Source organism: Oncorhynchus nerka, linkage group LG9a (genome assembly GCF_034236695.1).
Source record: "Oncorhynchus nerka isolate Pitt River linkage group LG9a, Oner_Uvic_2.0, whole genome shotgun sequence".
Classification (NCBI taxonomy): domain Eukaryota; kingdom Metazoa; phylum Chordata; class Actinopteri; order Salmoniformes; family Salmonidae; genus Oncorhynchus; species Oncorhynchus nerka.
The window spans coordinates 55657142-55676479 of record NC_088404.1 but is presented as its reverse complement, the minus strand read 5'-3'; the positions used below and the strand labels follow the sequence as shown (position 1 = coordinate 55676479).

At 40.6% G+C, this 19338-nt stretch overlaps 1 protein-coding gene across 5 annotated transcripts in view; it reads left to right on the top strand.

Annotated features, from left to right (window-relative positions):
* dgkzb (diacylglycerol kinase, zeta b) overlaps positions 1 to 15292 on the top strand; it is a 97064-nt gene extending 81772 nt beyond the window's left edge. For 4 of the 5 annotated variants that reach the window (XM_065022710.1, XM_029668659.2, XM_029668658.2 and 1 more), the window contains exons 21-33: positions 241 to 341; positions 3732 to 3823; positions 6530 to 6599; positions 6797 to 6837; positions 8850 to 9049; positions 9655 to 9759; positions 10930 to 10998; positions 11132 to 11166; positions 11609 to 11652; positions 11959 to 12079; positions 12377 to 12413; positions 12662 to 12761; positions 13380 to 15292. In XM_065022710.1, coding sequence (XP_064878782.1) covers positions 241 to 341; positions 3732 to 3823; positions 6530 to 6599; positions 6797 to 6837; positions 8850 to 9049; positions 9655 to 9759; positions 10930 to 10998; positions 11132 to 11166; positions 11609 to 11652; positions 11959 to 12079; positions 12377 to 12413; positions 12662 to 12761; positions 13380 to 13496 — 1132 coding nt within the window. In that variant the 3' untranslated portion in view covers positions 13497 to 15292. The remainder of the gene's footprint in view (positions 1 to 240; positions 342 to 3731; positions 3824 to 6529; positions 6600 to 6796; positions 6838 to 8849; positions 9050 to 9654; positions 9760 to 10929; positions 10999 to 11131; positions 11167 to 11608; positions 11653 to 11958; positions 12080 to 12376; positions 12414 to 12661; positions 12762 to 13379) is intronic. The other variant, XM_029668657.2, reaches the window with a different exon arrangement.
* Positions 15293 to 19338: the final 4046 nt, after the last annotated feature.

The following is a 19338-nucleotide window of genomic DNA, read 5'->3' as shown; positions in this document are numbered from 1 at the left end:
TCTATACCAGTGTTTCTTAATCCTGGTCTTAGTGACCCATAAGGGTGCACCTTTTAGTTTTTGTCCTAGCATTAACACCTGATGCCACTAATCAAAGGTTTGATGAGTTGACTAGTGGAATCGTGTGTTTATTGCTAGGGCAAATACTAAAATGTGCACTCCTTTGGGTCCCCAGGACCAGCATTAAGAAACACCTATACAATATGTACAAGCATAATGTTTCTGTCTGTGTCTTCTCAGTCAGCAGCCGGTTCCTGAGAAGCTGCAGATCAGAGTGAGCAGGATCAGCATGCACGCCTATGAGGCCCTGCACTACGACAAGGACAAGCTCAAAGAGGCCTGTGAGTGTAAACATACATATTCTATACACTGCACCTCTGTCATTCCCTTACTAAGGAGACCACTATGGCAGGGATATATCAGATCTATACATGCAGGCTTTTGCTCCAGCCCATTAGCAAAGGGCATCAACGCTGGGGCCGAGAGACTGAAAAACAGCTTCTATCTCAAGGCCATCAGACTGTTAAATAGCCATCACTAGCACCTACGCTTCTTGATGACTGGGGGGCAGTATTGAGTAGCTTGGATTAATAAGGTGCCCAGAGTAAACTGCCTGCTACTCAACATAAAAGATAGAATATGCATATAATTAGTATATTTGGATAGAAAACACTCTGACGTTTCTAAAACTGTTTGAATGATGTCTGTGAGTATAACAGAACTCATATGGCAGGCGAAAACCTGAGAAAAATCCAACCAGGAAGTGGGAAATCTGAGGTTTGTAGTTTTTCAACTAATTGCCATTCCAATATACAGTGTCTGTGGGGTCATTTTGCACTTCCTACGGCTTCCACTAGATGTCAACAGTCTTTAGAACCTTGTTTGATGCTTCTACTGTGAAGGGGGGCCGAATGAGAGGGGATTGAGCCAGGTGTCTGAAAGATTGCCACGAGCTCGTGATGCGAGGTCTTGTGAAAGTTACCTCGCGTTCCATTGCTTTTCTACAGACAAAGTAATTCTCCGGTTGGAACATTATTGAAGATGTATGTTAAAAACATCCTAAAGATTAATTATATACTTAGTTTGACATGTTTCTACGACCTGTAATATAACTTTTTGGACTTTTCGTCCGACCTTTCGGCTGGACTTGCACGCGCGTTTGGATTTGTTTACCAAATGCCCTAACAATAGGAGGTATTTGGACATAAATTATGAACTTCATCGAACAAATCAAACATTTATTGTGGAACTGGGATTCCTGGGAGTGCATTCTGATGAAGATCATCAAAGGTAAGTGAATATTTATAATGCTATTTCTGACTAATGTTGACTCCACAACATGGCGGATATCTCTTTGGCTGTTTTGGCCTCTGAGCACCGTACTCAGATTATTGCATGGTATGCTTTTTCCGTAAAGTTTTTAAAAAATCTGACACTGCGGTTGCATTAAGGAGAAGTTTATCTAAAGTTTCATGTACAATTGTTGTATCTTTTATCAATGTTTATGAGTATTTCTGTAAATTGATGTGGCTCTCTGCAAAATTACTGCATGTTTTGGAACTACTGAACATAACACGCCATTTTTGGATATAAATATGCACTTTATCAAACAAAACATACCTGTATTGTGTAACATGAAGTCCTATGAGTGTCATCTGATGAAGATCAAAGGATAGTGATTAATTTGATCTATATTTCTGCTTTTTGTGACTCCTCTCTTTGGCTGGAAAAATAGCTGTGTTTTTCTGTGACTTGGTGGTGACCTAACATAATCGTTTGTGGTGCTTTCACTGTAAAGCCTTTTTGAAATCAGACCTGTGGATGGATTAAGGAGAATTTTATCTTTAAAATGGAGTAAAATACTTGTATGCTTGAGGAATTTTAATTATGAGATTTTTGTTGTTTTGAATTTGGCGCCCTGCACTTTCACTGGCTGTTGGAGTCAACATTAGAGTCAACATTAGTCAGAAATAGTATTATAAATATTCATTAATTATATGCATATTTGAGCTTTTATGGCTGAGTAGCAGGCAGTTTACTCTGGGCACCTTATTCATCCAAGCTACTCAATACTGCCCCCCAGTCACCAAGAAGTTAAACAGCTTAGAAAATTCCAGAAAAGTATGACAATTATTACGTGGCTTTAGAAGCTTCTGAGGCTAATTGACATTATTTGAGTCAATTGGAGGTGTACCTGTGGATGTATTTCAAGGCCTACCTTCAAACTCAGTTCTTATTTGCTTGACATCATGGGAAAATCAAAAGAAATGAGCCAAGACCTCATAAACAAATTGTAGACCTCCAGAAGTCTGATTCATCCTTGGGAGCAATTTCAAAACGTCTGAAGTTACCACGTTCATCTGTACAAACAATAGTACGCAAGTATAAACACCATGGGACCACGCAGCCGTCACACCGCTCAGGAAGGAGATGCGTTCTGTCTCCTGGAGATGAACGTACTTTGTTGCGAAAGGTGCAAATCAATCCCAGAACAACAGCAAAGAACCTTGTGAAGATGCTGGAGGAAACAGGTACAAAAGTATCTATATCCACAGTAAAACGAGTCCTATATTGACATAACCTGAAAGGCCGCTCAGCAAGGAAGAAGCTACTGCTCCAAAACCGCCATAAAAAAGCCAGATTGGGGTTTGCAACTGCATATGGGGACAAAGATCGTACTTTTTAGAGGAATGTCCTCTGGTCTGATGAAACAACAATAGAACTGTTTGGCCATAATGACCATCGTTATGTTTGGAGGAAAAAGGGGGAGGCTTGCAAGCCAAAGAACACCATCCCAACATGTGAAGCACGGGGGAGGCAGCATCATGTTGTGGGGGTACTTTGCTGCAGGATGGACTGGTGTGCTTCACAAAATAGATAACATCATGAGAATGACATTTTTGTGACTATATTGAAGCAACATCTCAAGACATCAGTCAGGAAGTTAAAGCTTGGTCGCAAATGGGTCTTCCAAGTGGACAATGACCCCAAGCATGCTTCCAAAGTTGTGGTAAAATGGCTTAAGGACAACAAAGTCAAGGTATTGGAGTGGCCGTCACAAAGCCCTGACCTCAATCCTATAGAAAATGTGTGTGCAGAACTGAAAAAGCGTGAGCGAGCAAGGAGGCCTACAAACCTGACTCAGTTACATCAGCTCTGTCAGGAGGAATGGGCCAAAATTCACCCAACTTATTGTGAGAAGCTTGTGGAAGGCTACCCGAAACGTTTGACCCAAGTTAAACAATTTAAAGAAATGCTACCAAGTACTAATTGAGTGTATGTAAACTTCTGACCCACTGGGAATGTGATGAAATAAATTAAAGCTGAAATAAATCATTCTCTCTACTATTATTCTGGCATTTCACATTCTTAAAATAAAGTGGTGATCCTAACTGACCTAAAACAGGGAATCTTTACTAGGATTAAATGTCAGGAATTTGTTTGTAAACTTCCGACTTCAACTCTATATAATGTATTATTTTGTATTCTACTGTGTTTTAGTTTATGCCGCTCTCAACATTGCTCGTCCAAAGATTTATATATTCTTAATTCCATTCCTTTACTTTAGATTTGTGTGTATTGTTGTGAAATTGTTCGATATTACTGCACTGTTGGAGCTAGAAACACAAGCAATTCGCTACAACAGCAATAACATCTGCTAAACATGTGTATGTGATCAATAACATTTGATTTGGAAACTACTGTAACAGAATGTCTTTTCCCTGTCTCAGCTATTCCACTGGGCATCATCACGGTCCCAGGAGACAGCGATCTGGAGAACTGCCGTTCACACATTGAGAGTCTACAGGATAGTCTGGAAGAGGTATGTAGAAGACGTACAGTTGTGGGAACTAAAAGCGTTTTTAAAACCTTGTTGTACACACATTGCCACAATTGTTCTGCCAGTACGGTGACGCAACCTAACTTTTTGGTGCCCGCAACTGTAGGGAGGAGTGAGAGTACGGATTGGCCAAGTCCATTTACAGTGCCCTCCACTCATATTGGCACCCTTGGTAAATATGTGCAAAACAGGCTGTAAAAAATATATTTATTGTTTTATCCTCTTGGTCTTTCATTCAAAATAGTCACGAAAATCGAACTTTTAATTAAAGTAAAATAATTGGAAGAAAAAATGAATTCTTATCATAAAACTAATGTTTTTCTCAAGTATATATGTGTGCCACAATTATTGGCACCCCTTGCACTGTGTGCAACTTCCCTTTGCCAAGATAACAGCTCTTAGTATTCTCCTATAATGTGTAATGAGGTTGGAGAACACATGGCAGGGGATCTGAGACCATTCCACCATACAGAATCTCTCCAGATCCTTCAGATTCCAAGGTCCACACTTGTGGACTCTCCTCTTCAGCTCATCCCACAGGTTTTCTTTTTTTATAATATATATATATATTTTTTTACCCCCTTTTCTCCCCAATTTCGTAGTATCCAATTGTTAGTATCTTGTCTCATCGCTACAACTCCCGTACGGGCTCGGGAGAGACGAAGGTCGAAAGCCATGCGTCCTCCGAAACACAACTCAACCAAGCTGCACTGTTTCTTAACACAGCGCGCATCCAACCCGGAAGCCAGCCGCACCAATGTGTCGAAGAAAACACCGTGCACCTGGCCTGACCTGGTTAGCGTGCACTGCGCCCGGCCTGCCACAGGAGTCGCTAGTGCGCGATGAGGCAAGGATATCCCTACCGGCCAAACCCTCCCTAACCCGGACGATGCTAGGCCAATTGTGCGTCGCCCCACGGACCTCCCGGTCACGGCCGGCTGCGACAGAGCCTCGGCCCCGAACCCAGAGTCTCTGGTGGCACAGCTAGCGCTGCCATGCAGTGCCCTAGACCACTGCGCCACCCGGGAGGCCCTTCACACAGGTTTTCTATGGGGTTTAGGCCAAGGGATTGGGATGGCCATGTCAAAAATGTTGTGTTGATTTTGAGGTGTGCTTTGGTTCATTGTCCTGCTGGAAGATCCAACCAAGGCCCAGTTTAAGCCCATGATACTAAACTCAGCAAAAAAAGAAATGTCCATTTTCCATGACCCTGTCTTTCAAAGATAATTTGTAAAAATCAAAATAACTAACCAGATCTTCATTGTATAGGGTTTAACACGGTTTCCCATGCTTGTCCAATGAACCATAAACAATTAATGAACATGCACCTGTGGAACGGTCGTTAAGACACTAACAGCTTACAGACGGTAGGCAATTAAGGTCACAGTTATGGAAACTTAGGACACTAAAGAGGCAGTTCTACTGACTCTGAAATACACCAAAAGAAAGATGCCCAGGGTCCCTGCTCATCTGTGTGAACGTACCTTAGGCATGTAAGGAGGCATGAGGACTGCAGATGTGGCCAGGGCAATAAATTGCAATGTCCGTACTGTGAGACGCCTAAGACATCGCTACAGGGAGACAGGGCAGACAGCTGATTGTCCTCGCAGTGGCAGACCACATATAACAACACCTGCACAGGATCGGTACATCCGAACATCACACCTGCTGGACAGGTACAGGATGGCAACAACAACTGCCCGAGTTACACCAGGAACGCATAATCCTTCCATCAGTGCTCAGACTGTCCGCAAAAGGCTGAGAGAGACTGTACTGAGGGCTTGTAGGCCTGTTGTAAGGCAGGTCCTCACCAGACATCACTGGCAACAATGTCGCCTATGGGCACAAACCCACCGTCGCTGGACCAGACAGGACTGGCAAAAAGTGCTCTTCACTGATGAGTCACAGTTTTGTCTCACCAGGGGTGATGGTCGGATTCGTGTTTATCATCGAAGGAATGAGTGTTACACTGAGGCCTGTACTCTGGAGCGGTATCGGTTTGGAGGTGGAGGGTCCGTCATGGTCTGGGGAGGTGTGTCACAGCATCATCGGATTGAGCTTGTTGTCATTGCAGGCAATCTCAACGCTGTGCTTTACAGGGAAGACATCCTCCTCCCTCATGTGGTACCCTTCCTGCAGGCTCATCCTGACATGACCATCCAGCATGACAATGCCACCAGCCATGCAGCTGGTGCCAATAATTGTGGCATACATATTATGTAGAAAAATATTTATTGAATTTACTTCACATTGAATTTTTTAAATAATTTTACTTAATTTAAAGGTTAGATTTTTTAAAAACATTTTGATTGAAAGACCAAGAGGATAAACAGCAAAGACATTTTTCTTACATGCCATTTTGCTCATTTTCACCAAGGGTGACAATATTAGTGGAGGGTGGAAATGTATGTGGGTGAAGGAATGAGTGAGTGTCAAAATAAGTAAAAGTGAGAGAAAAGGAACTGGGGTGAAAGTGAGAGAAAGAGAGTGTGAGAGTGTGTCATTAAATATTTGAGCATATGATAGACTTTATGTTGTCTGCTGTGCCCCCTAGTGGAGCTCAGATGTACTTCAGGGAACAAAATGACAAGCCTCAAATGCTCCTCTGGAAGAACTTGGTTTATAAAGATGTTACTTGCTGTAGGAAATGAGATGACATAATTATGTTGTTATATTATTCTCTAAAAGGAAAGTGATGCTGTGAAATCAGCGAGGCTGTCGTCACAAAAGCTTTCCCCCAAATGGTGCTTCCTTGACTGTAAGTATTGCTACCCGAACAAAGAGAGTATTTTATTGGCCACTTTAACCATCCTTTACCCGTTTTCTTTTATCAGGGAACTCTCTTTCTCATTTTGAATACAATTGAAATGCAGCATTAGATTTCTGTCCAGGAATGCAATGCCAGTATATGGGCAGGAACATATAGATTATGAAAGGTGTATGTTTTCTTTTCAGGCACAACTGCTGATCGATTCTATAGGATAGACCGTGCTCAGGTATGTACTTGCGGTGTTTCCCCTATATTAATTTAGCATCTGGGGCTCACCAATGCTGAATGCTAAAGCTCCAAGAAATATGATGCCATTTTTTGTGTGCATGATTTAGGCAATTAGGCCCCTTTTCTACTTACCCATAGTCAGATTAACTCGTGCATACCCCTTTTTTGTCTCGCACGCAGTCAGAAAGAAGTTGCTAACTAGCATTAGTGCAATCAATGACTAGAGGTCTATGGAGTCTAGCATGCTGTTCCCATATACTTCGGTAGCTTTGCCACCACTGCTGAAAACCAATCCAAGGGGCCCCTGGCCCAGGCAATTCGACAATCGAAAGAAATTACACCAATATGTCTCAATTCTATGGATCACGTAATCTCATTATACACCGACAATATCTGACTTTATCTAGAAAGTGTAATTCAATCCCTCCCAAATGCTTTGAAGATCATAGATAAATACGGCTCCATCTCAAGTTCTGAAATGAATCGAACCAAATCTGCCCTACTGCCTTTTTTTCAACACCCTGAAAAGAACTCCATCTCTACTTATGGAAACCCAATTGTAGAAATGTTTCCTTCCTTTGACAGAAACTTTGACAGAACGCTCAATTCAATCCGACCTCGGTACTAATATCCCAGTTGCGTTAACTGGCAGAATATCTATTGTTAAAATTAAATTATCGCCGCGGCTGAATTTCTGTAGTTCAGTGGTTCCCATGGCTCTATTGGGATAAAATTCATAGTGCGGTTTCAAAATTTATATGGCAAGGTAAACGATCCTGGATAAAATGAACAAACTTACTTCGCCCCCCCTGGCTGAGTATAGAGATAAATATGGTGTCTCCTATTTCCCCGGTGTCTCCTATTTCCCTGGTGTCTCCTATTTCCCTGGTGTCTCCTATTTCCCTGGTGTCTCCTATGTCCCTTAAACAATGTAAACTACGCTTTGGTCCTATTATTGCTCATACAATTTCTATTTGGTGGAAAATTGAAAAATAATGTAACTGGTAATCAAAATAACATGCCCATACTCCAATATTTCACAATAGCGCCTTGCGGGCCTTTTTCCATCACCCCAATAATCCAAATGTGTAATCCATACCCATGTCGATATCATGGACAGTTGTTTGAGAACAATCCAAGATTTGAAAGACACACACACAAAATATCATTAAAAAAATATATATCTACAACTTAGGTTGCTGGCCGATGGAGTCCCTTGAGAAACCCATCTACCGAACCATCCAATGATGGGATTTCTGAATAAATGATCTGGGCTCCCAATGGGACTGATCTCTGTAATATATTAATTAACAACTTTTGGAACGCTCATATTCTGAGCTAACCATTCAAAAAAAGTATTTGTCTACAGATCTAATTGAATCTGAACTACCCTTTAACTGGAAGAGAAATACAAAAAAATATGACTTTGGCATCCCTTAATCCGAACAATCAATTTACACATTTTAAGTTTGTTCACAGACTCTACTTAACAAGGAAACGTTTTACAGTGAAATTCCCAACTCTTCACTGTGCCCCCGAAAGCAATTAGGCACAATCCTCCATTGGACGTGAGAGCGCCCTGCAGTTAAATGCTTCTGGGGCAAAGTTACTAAATTCATTTCGAATTGCATGAATGTAAATATTCAATGCTTTGCATATATTATGTCACTTAACGATGATAGCTTCTTGAATTTCTCAATCAATCAGAGATGGAGGGGTGGAGGCCTACTTCTTTTTTGTTTAATTGTCCTGTTTATACTAATAATAAATACATTAACAAGCCAAGGGGAAACACTGACTTGTGAATATGCCATATAGTTTTTTTCTGACCACATGACTTGACTAGGATAAACTCCTGGACATTATGGTAAAGCTTATAAGTATGCAATGTCACCATCTATATCACCCATTGTCCAGGGTTGTAGGCATGTTGTTATGACACACTGTCATGACTCTTTTCTTTTTATAAACAAGCTATAAACTGTTATAATAACCTGTTATAACCTCAAGGAGCACCTCAACTACGTGACGGAGATCTCCCAGGATGACCTCTACATCCTGGACCCGGAGCTGGTCATCAAGGAGACGGTGGGCACCTCGCCGGGCATGCCCGACCTGGTAGACTCGTACGGGGAGTGCAAAACGCCAGAATCTCGCCAGTTTACCTTCCCATCCTCCTCCTCCTCTCCCACCTCCTCCCCAGGACCCAGGTGAGAATATAAACACTTTTAAGATTAAGCCTAATCTCCATTAAAAGTGCATTTTAGTCTAGAACTAAGTTTAATCTGTGTCTGAGAAACTTTCCCTTTATGGTTTAGAGACTGAACAAGGTAATATTTTTAATTGGATGCACTCTAGCTTGGTTTCTTTGCACCATATTTATTTGAAAGATAGGCACACACACACACACACACACACACGTGCGCGCACACACACACAAACCTCCCTCTTTTATTGCTGCCTGACTGTCACTCACTATTGCACACCATCAAAGCTCCCGTTCCCTGTTAAGTCAATACTGTGAGGGTGGTGTGGTGTCTGGTGATGAACAATAGCTCATTATCCATATCTGGTCCTGTATATAATGTTGGCTCCCTCAGGGAAGATGACACAACTACGTGGCTGGGTCTCAGACAGACTGACGACCAATTTTACATACACACACACACACACTCACAAACTTTTGAGCACAACAGTGACAATTCTATTCGTAGATATTGGCAAGAATGTAAAAGATAAAAGTGATGTTATTACTGTACTGAGTGGTCCTTCTCCCAGTCACTAACCTGTACCTCTTCTCCCTCCCCTCCTGCAGTATCAGGGAGTCCCAGAGGAAGAGGGTGTCCAGTGACAGCTCGGTGACAGAGGCCCTGGCTCACAGCAGCGACTCCCAGGCCTCCTCCAAGACCGGCCAGTGCAGGTCAGACCCTGACTTTAGCCTGAATCCTATACATCTTTGTGGACATTTTCAATTGTAGTATGGTTTTACCAATTCATCAGTCCATTTATTGTTGGCCTATAGTTGCACCAATGTTATTTATCAGACCAATTATCAGACCTTTGTTGAACTGTGGTGTCTTTTGGATGACTATTCGATCCGTGTCTACATTCTAATGGTGTGGCATTCTGGTCATGAGCAATGGCCAGGAGCGATAACCAAACTACCTTGAAACAATGTTGGTAGAACATCAGATCTCAAAATGTTGACAATTGGGTAGTTAATATAACTATAACTAATTAACAGCATACATGAGGGTTTGTTTTAATTATAGTGGATTTGTGTTTTCATCTTCATGGTCAGCCATCAGCATAGCAGTATGGCTTGCTATGTAACAACATTATCTAACGTCAGATAGCACGACAATTCCGCCTGCAATGTCGGTTGGCATAAGAAAATGATGTCACAAAGCCTAGTGTCACAAAGCCATGTCATCTCTCTCAGGTTCAGCATGGGTTGGGTCATAAGAGAAATTACTTGGACACATGTTCCATTCAAGTATTCAAAAGCTTCCAAGGAACTTGATTCTGCATTGTTCCCTGAGACAACTTTTAGCTCACTCCAAACCTGTGATCATATACAGTACACGTGTATTTGATTTGATTATTTGTCATTTTAAATACTTAATTCTGTGTATCTGAGTATTTTCAAATGGTGTGGCCCAAATCAGCTACTTCTTTTGGAAGTATTTGAAAGTATCTTCATATACTTTTCTATAAATAGCTTACTTTCCAAATACTTTATTTCAAATAGCAAACAGACCAGGTTCAAATGCATGGGAGAATTAAAATATTTGTATAAATACTCTGCATTTCAGTATTTTTAAATACATGCCAATACCTTCCAAATTTACAGTATTTCCAATGCTCAACTACTTGTGTTTTCAAATTAAAAAAATCTAAATACCTACTACAAATGTCTTTAAAAGTAATTGACATACATAGGCCTACTCTAAATAGTATTTGAGCTCAGGTCTGGCTCACTTTCCCAATTATCGTTGTGATTTAATAAAAATTCCAAACACACTTTGTCACACACCGCTTAACATGTATGATATGTCATCCACGTTTCATCCTGTCTTTGTCTTTGAAGGAGAGGCACTAAAATTGTGAATGTTCATCGGCCCCATACAACTATTGCTGATTTCAGACCCATGCTTAGGTATGCTGTCTGTTTCTGTATGTGTCGCGCTTACTGTCATGCTTACTTGCCATGTTTTTACTTGTTATGATCATCATCTCAGTGCAATGTCATTTAGCTTTGTTGTAAAATCTGCCTCTTGCCCTTCTCACAGTTCTGGAAGTGCTCTGTCGTGTGATGCTGAAAAAGGTAAAACATCCCCTGTTGATTTGTTCTCGATATTCTGCACGGATAGGTACAACCGTACTTGCATACCAGTATGGATTTTTACAATGCAGTCCATAAAGGTCATTTGATACAGTGCTAAATAAATTAAAAGCAAATTGGACTGCTTCACTATCAGTTTTGCCCTAGTTTGTTTGTAAAACAATCAGAATGGAGAAAGCCATTTAAACCACTTGGAATTCATTTGTGGCCATCCTAGGGTCATGTACTACTCAAAACATATTTAGAACTTTCATTATTCAGAATTGTACAAAATATGATATTTTTATGATATTTTGGCCATGCCACCCAGCCCTCATTTCAACCATATTATATTTACTCGCCTAAGGTTCACTGTTCAAAAATATAATGAAAAGCCTCGTAAGTCAATTGTGAAGAGTATAGATGCCTTACTCTGTTTTTACAGTAACTGAGTTAATTGAGTGTGTGAAGACAGAAGATCTCGAAAGGGTAAGTCCACAACATGTCTAGTTACACAGGATTCACTCCTACCATGCATCCTCCTCTAACAGTGTTTTTACATTTACTTTTGACCCCTCTCTTTGACCCCTCACAAAATGTAAGATAGTAGACAAATGTGGGTGTACAATTTGAAGCGCTGTATTGGTAAAGCACGGTAAAGCAAGTTGAAGCAAGGTATAGTTGAGGCACTGTAGTTGAAGTACTTTCAAATTGAAACACAGCCAAGTGTAATGACTATAAAGTCGAAGCACTGTCAAGATGAAGCACTGTAAATTAATATTTTTTTGTTCACAGCTCACAGAGCTCCACAAACAGGGGGCAGATATTTTCACACAGGATACTTTGGGCTGCACCTTACTCCATTACGCGGTGGAGGTGGGCTGCAAGGAGATTGTTAAGTACATCATAGACAACGGTAAGAGACTGACCTGTCAAACACTGCAGTTGACTCCTATCACTTTAGGTATTAAGTACTGATATGACACTGTTTCATTCTTACGTTCTCGATAAATGGAAGCACTCTGCAGTATCGCATATAAACCCAATGAACATATTAACATTTTCCATCACTGTTGTGGACCGAACATAAATAAACATTTGAACATATCCAACATGGATGATAGATGTACTGTATGTGAAATAGATAGGGAGCTTGTGTTCGTATAGATACTGGATGCAATATCTGAATCCTGTCTTATGTTTTAACACACAGCACCTACCACTCTCCTGGATGTCACAGAAAAAGAGACGTGAGTCATGTTGTCAACTTCCTTTTGCATTAAATATCTTGGCATAGAGGTCAACTCTCTACTGATTACTATTAAAGCTAAGCTCTGCCCTCAAATAATTCAAATTCAAATCACCTCATCTATATGAATTAGTCAGTTCCTGGAAAAAGTCTGTCAACTGGGTCAAACCTAGAGCTCCCAGCTACAACACAACCTGATTGACAAATGTTGTGTGTGTGTGTGTGTGTGTGTGTCTATGTGTGACACAGAGGGGAGACGGCTCTCCATAAAGCTGCGTTCACGCGTCAGAGGACCATCTGCCACTACCTGGTGGAGGCCGGGGCTTCCCTCATGAAGACTGACCTTCAGGTAAATTACCTTAATGAATCAGGATGATGGTTATCATATTTGCTAGCTCTAGTTCAGGAAAGGATGATGATAGAGGCCTTTTTTACTTGACCTTTGGGTAAAGGGCTCAATGAATCAGGCTGATGGTTATCATAACAAGGCTGATGGTTATCAAAATGACACGTTCTAGTCCAGTAAAGGCCTATTTTAGGGGGAAATTGCTGTGTATTCTTTGTAATGGGGATTTAATGTTATTCTCTGTCAGTGAGAATTGTACCCCTGCAGGATTCCTGGCAGGTCTTATACATCCACAATGGTCTTAGTACACTACACGGTCACCATGGTGAACTGACTCGTGGCAAGAAAAAGCCTGTCATCATTATGAGAATATTTTTCTGTTTTACTTGCCAATACAAAAAGAAGATTGTATGTTTCAGTGTGTTTTTTCATTGTCATCAGAATCAACATGCACAGTTTCACACACACATCTCTATACCCCACCTTTCTCTCTCTCTCTCTCTCTCTCTCTCTCTCTCTTCCTCTCTCTCCACCCTTTCACCCCCCTCTCTCTTTCTCTCTCTCCACCCCTTCACCCCCCTCTCTCTTTCCACCCCTCTTATACCCATCTCCCTTTTACAGGGTGAGACGCCGAAACGGCGTGCGGAGAAGGCCAATGACCAGGAGCTGGCGGAGTACTTGGAAAACCGCCAGCACTACCAGATGATCCAGCGAGAGGACCAGGAGACTGCCGTTTGATGGTCCCACTATTTACCGCAACCTGCACCACGCTCTCTCTTTCTCCCTCTCCGTTTGCCATACCTAACAGTAGGAAGTTCTGTACTGGGTTCAAGGGGGGGTGGGGTGGGTGGTAGGTGTCTTCCCTCTCTAACAGACCAGGCTAATTACACCATTGAAATAGGATTACTATTTCTATGGGCTACACTCCCAGTATGGGTCGAAGTCTAGAGAGCCAGTGGAGGCAGGTCTTCCTTTCATCCGCTTGCTAGTGATGCTTCAGTTTGACTAGAGTGCTATGTGACAAGAGTGCATGAATGAACACCGCTTTTCTTCTATTGCGAATGGGTCCAAGTCCGCTACGACACAGCAAGCGATTGTAAATGAAAGGGCAAATGAAAAAACAACAGCTTTTTGGGGTATTTTCAGGGCTGGAGTAACTGTATCTGAATGTGGCTTTATGAACCTCGTATCTTTCTCCATATGCAATGGCTAGGTATCTATAGGAATGTGTAGCGTTTGAGTGAGTCATTGAAATGGATGGAGGTTGTTTTTAACCAGGGATACTGTTTATGTAAGTGTGGGCTTGAGATATGATAGATGCTTTGCCATATTGTATGAAGGCTCATTACTTTCCTTTTTGAATTCTCGTGACCTCTGGATGTGCTTGTTTACTCGAATGGCAGTATGTTTGCTCTGCTATTGGATATGTAACTTATAACTTATGTCGATCACTGATAAACCGCTATATTTAAGAAATGCTGTACTATTTATAGAGAGAGCTGTTTGCGTTTTTGCTTATGATCAAATATTATAAAAGCAGGCATCCTAAATAACTCATTATTAAAAGCTGGTTTTGCACTGCCACTGTTATTACAAAAACAATGCTTTGTATTTCTCTATGTGGCTTGAAATTCCTCTTGGTGCATTACATATAACAGTTCTTAGATATTTATATACCACAGCTTTTAGATATTTTTATGCACTGTGTCCATGTTTGTTACATACAATGTACATTTGATGTATTTTTCCAAATGTGTACTTTGCAATGTATAGTTTTTCTGTGTATAGGTGAAACGTTCTTATTTACTACATGCTACACAAGTGCAGTAAGAATTCAACACAAAACAGTTAACAGATTCCCCAAAATGATCACAAATCACAAATAAACTTCTGTATCCCATTCTTTAATGCCACATCATTACTACTTTAGTCAACTCTTTGTATATTTCATATATTAGCCAGTTTATGAACACTTATGGAATGTGAGGAGAAAGTTCAGTTCACTTGATTAGCCTTAATCAGTAATTTGTCTCGCGTTCCGTTGTCTCAATGAAACTTAATTAAACACTATTTATTGTATGTGCAACCTGACTGCTGAGTCAAGTATCTTACATCAGTTTCTTTTTCTCTTTACAACTTTTACAAGTATTATCAGAAACATGATTATTGATTATTGTGAAATATAGATTGCTTGTATCAATACTTTAGAAATCTTTGCAAGAACTGCCTATTATTGGTTTGCTTTTAAGGGGTTATGAAAAGTATGTGTGTGTTATCAATGCTTTGTTTTGAGTTGCTGTGCAATTCAGGGTTAGAGAATTAGCATCAAACAATTAAGAATGACTACTGCTGAACTGTCCATTGTAACTACAGAGATTTCAAAAGATAATTTTTGTACTTATGAACAGCGATCAGAGTAATGGACAGACCTGTATGAAATGTATAAAAAAAAACATATTAGTTGTACTGTATATTTGCTCATCAAGCCTGTTTGTTACTGTTTGTTTGGAGAAAAATAAAACTTTAAACATTGATTATTGCAGTTTATGACCCTGTCACTACTTCACTTTAAAACATACAGTACATTTAGGGTTACTTGATATGTTTGAGTTATGTAAAGCATGAGGGTCTGTTTTCAATTGTCTTTTCTTTTCTGTGGTTAAAAGAATGAAGAGCATCCTGGTGTTTCAGAATAGGAGTTTTCCCTTTTTGATCATAAAGAATAGTATTACATGGACAGGGATGGGACATCATCTTAGATTAGCATCCCTTTATCTAATACTATTTGTGGATAAAAGCCCTGTGATTGATTGTGGACATCCATGGGATCGGCAAAAGTTCGCTGATTGTTTTATTGGATGTTTTGTTGCTTGGTGGCTTGTCTTTTCTTAGTTTGGAAAATGGAGGATAACTTAGTAGGACTCCTCAGGGGAAGACTTCCTTCCACAAGTTGGCCTTCATGTGACTTTTCCAATGGCAACTGTCCAAAATGCTCCCCCAAGTATGACTGATCCATTTCAGCATGAGGAGGGAACCAACAACCTAGGGTGGTGGTGGCATTATGTCTTCCCTGAGAAGCAACAGCCTACAAAGCTACGAGAGAAAAATATATAATTCTGCTTTTCACAGCTTTAATACATAGTACCAGTCACTTGGACACCTACTCATTGAAGGATTTTTGTTTATTTTTTACGATTTTCTACATTGTAGAATAATAGTGAAGACAAACTATTAAATAACACATATAATGTAGTAACAAAAAAAGAGTTAAACAAATCAAAATATATTTTATATTTGAGATTCTTCAAAGTAGCCACCCTTTGCCTTGATGACAGCTTTGCACACTCTTGGCATTCTCTCAACCAGCTTCATGAGGTAGTCACCTGGAATGCATTTCAATTAACAGGTGTGCCTTGTTAAAAGTTAATTTGTGGAATTCATTTCCTTCTTATTGCGTTTGAGCCAGTCAGTTGTGTTGTGACAAGGTAGGGGTGGTATACAGAACTTTGAAAGTTTCTTTAAGTGCAGTCGCAAAAACCATCAATGATGAAACTGGCTCTCATGAGGACCCGCCACAGGAAAGGAAGCTGGAAAGTAAAGCTCTGCCACAGGAAAGGAAGCTCTGCTGCAGAGGATAAGTTCATTAGAGTTAACTGCACCTCAGATTTCAGTCCAAATAAATGCTTCACAGAGTTCAAGTAACTGACACATCTCGATATCAACTGTTCAGAGGAGATTGTGTGAATCAGGCCTTGGTGGTCGAATTGCTGCAAAGAAATCACTACTAAAGGACACCAATAATAAGAAGAGATTTGCTTTCAGCCAAGAAACACGAGCAATTGACATTAGACCGGTGGAAATCTGTCCTTTGGTCTGATGAGTCCAAATTGGAGATTTCTGGTTCCAACTGCTGTGTCTTTGTGAGACACAGAGTAAGTGAACGGATGATCTCCACATGTGTGGTTCCCACCGTGAAGCATGTTGGAGGAGGTGTGGGGGTGCTTTTCTGGTGACACTGTCTGTGATTTATTTAGAATTCAAGGCACACTTAACCAGCACGGCTACCTCAGCATTCTGCAGCGATACACCATCCCATCTGGTTTGCTCTTAGTGGGACTATAATTTGTTTTTCAACAGGACAATGACCCAAAACACACCTCCAGGCTGTATAAGGGCTATTTGACCAAGAAGGAGAGTGATGGAGTGCTGCATCAGTTGACCTGGCCTCCACAATCGCCCAACCTCACAACCCGATTGAGATGGTTTTGGATGAGTTGGACCACAGAGTGAAGGAAAAGCAGCCAACAAGTGCTCAGCATATGTGGGAACTCCTTCAAGACTGTTGGAAAAGCATTCTTCAAGAGGCTTGTTGAGAGAATGCCAAGAGTGTGCAAAGCTGTCATCAAGGCAAAGGGTGGCTACTTTGAAGAATCTAAAAGTAGATTTTTAACACTTTTGGTTACTACATGATTCCATATGTGTTATTTCATATTTTTGATTTCTTCACTATTATTCTACAATGTAAAACATAGTGAGAAATAAAGAAAAACCATTGAATGAGTAGGTGTGTCCAAACTTTTGACTGGTACTGTATATATTTATTAATTCTATCCTTTTACTTTTAGATTTGTGTTTATTATTGTCAATTGTTAGATACTACTGCACTGTTGGAGATAGGAACACAAGCAATTCGCTACACCCGCAATAACATCAGCTAAATATGTGTATGTAATGAATAAATTTAGATTTGATTCATGGAGTCCTTGCAAATTATTATCTGTCTTGTTAAGCACATTTATTTTTAATCCTGAATTTATTTAGGCTTACCATAGCTTACTTACTTATTAACTCAAGACATTTCAACTTTTCATTTTTAATTCATTTGTAAAAAAAATCTTAAAGCATAATTCCACTTTGACATTTTGTGGTATTGTGTGTAGGCCAGTCACATAAAATCTCAATTTAATCCCATTTTAAATTCAGGCTGTAACACAACAAAATGTTGAAAAAGTCAAGGGGTGTGAATACTTTCTGAAGGCACCTTTTTCCCAGTGACCAAACCCTACACCTTACATGAAACCTACAATATCTGGTACTATTTAGGCAACTGACTCGTTTCTTGATCAAATATTCAATTGATCCAATATTCAATTGATCAAATTGCTAGCACCGGCCTGCTAACTGTCTGAATCACCGTGTCCCCAGTCAGCCCAACTACTCACTGGACCCATACAATCACTTGGCTACGCATGCCTCTCCCTAATATCAATACGCCTTGTCCATTACTGTCCTGGTTAGTGATTACTGTCTTATTTCACTGTAGAGCCTCTAGCCCTGCTCAATATGCTTTAACCAACCATGTTGTTCCACATCCCAGATATGCGATGACATCACCTGGTTTAAACGTCTCTAGAGACTATATCTCTCTCTTCATTACTCAATGCCTAGGTTTACCTCCAATGTATTCTCTTCCTACCATACCTTTGTCTGTACATTATGCCTTGAATCTATGCTATCGTGCCCAGAAACCTGCTCCCTTTACTCTCTGTTTCGAACGTGCTAGACGGCCAGTTCTTATAGTCTTTAGCCGTACCCTTATCCTACTTCTCCTCTGTTCCTCTGGTGATGTAGAGGTTAATCCATGACTTAGCTCCACTCCTACTCCCCAGGTGCTCACATTTGTTGACTTCTGTCACCGTAAAAGCCTTGGTTTCATGCATGTTAACATTAGAAGCCTACTCCATTAGTTTGCTTTATTCACTACTTTAGCACATTCTGCCAACCCTGATATATTGGCCATGTCTGAATCCTGGCTTAGGAAAACCACCAAAACCCCAGAAATGTTCATCCCTAACTATAACATTTTCAGCCAAGATAGAACTGCCAAAGGGGGCGGTGTTCAATCTACTGCAGAGATAGAACTCTGCAGGCTATCTTACTATCCAGGTCTGTACCAAAACTATTCGAGCTTCTACTTCTAAAAATGCACCTTTCCAGAAACAAGTCTCTCACCGTTGCAGCTTGCTATAGACCACCCTCTGCCCCCAGCGGTGCCCTGGACACCAAAACAGAGATGCTTGTTCTAGGTCCCAAGGAACAAAGAGATCTTCTGTTGAATCTGACAATTAATCTTAATGGTTGTACAGTCGTCTCAAATAAAACTGTGAAGGACCTCAGCGTTACTCTGAACCCTGATCTCTCTTTTGACGAACATATCAAGACTGTTTCAAGGACAGCTTTTTTCCATCTATGTAACATTGCAAAAATCAGAAACTTTCTGTCCAAAAATGATGCAGGAAAATTAATCCATGCGTTTGTTACTTCTAGGTTAGACTACTGCAATGCTCTACTTTCCGGCTACCCGGATAAAGCAATAAATAAACTTCAGTTAGTGCTAAATACGGCTGCTAGAATCCTGACTAGAACCAACAAATTTGATCATATTACTCCAGTGCTAGCCTCCCTACACTGGCTTCCTGTTAAGGCAAGGGCTGATTTCAAGGTTTTACTGCTAACCTACAAAGCATTACATGGGCTTGCTCCTACCTATCTCTCTGATTTGGTCCTGCTGTACATACCT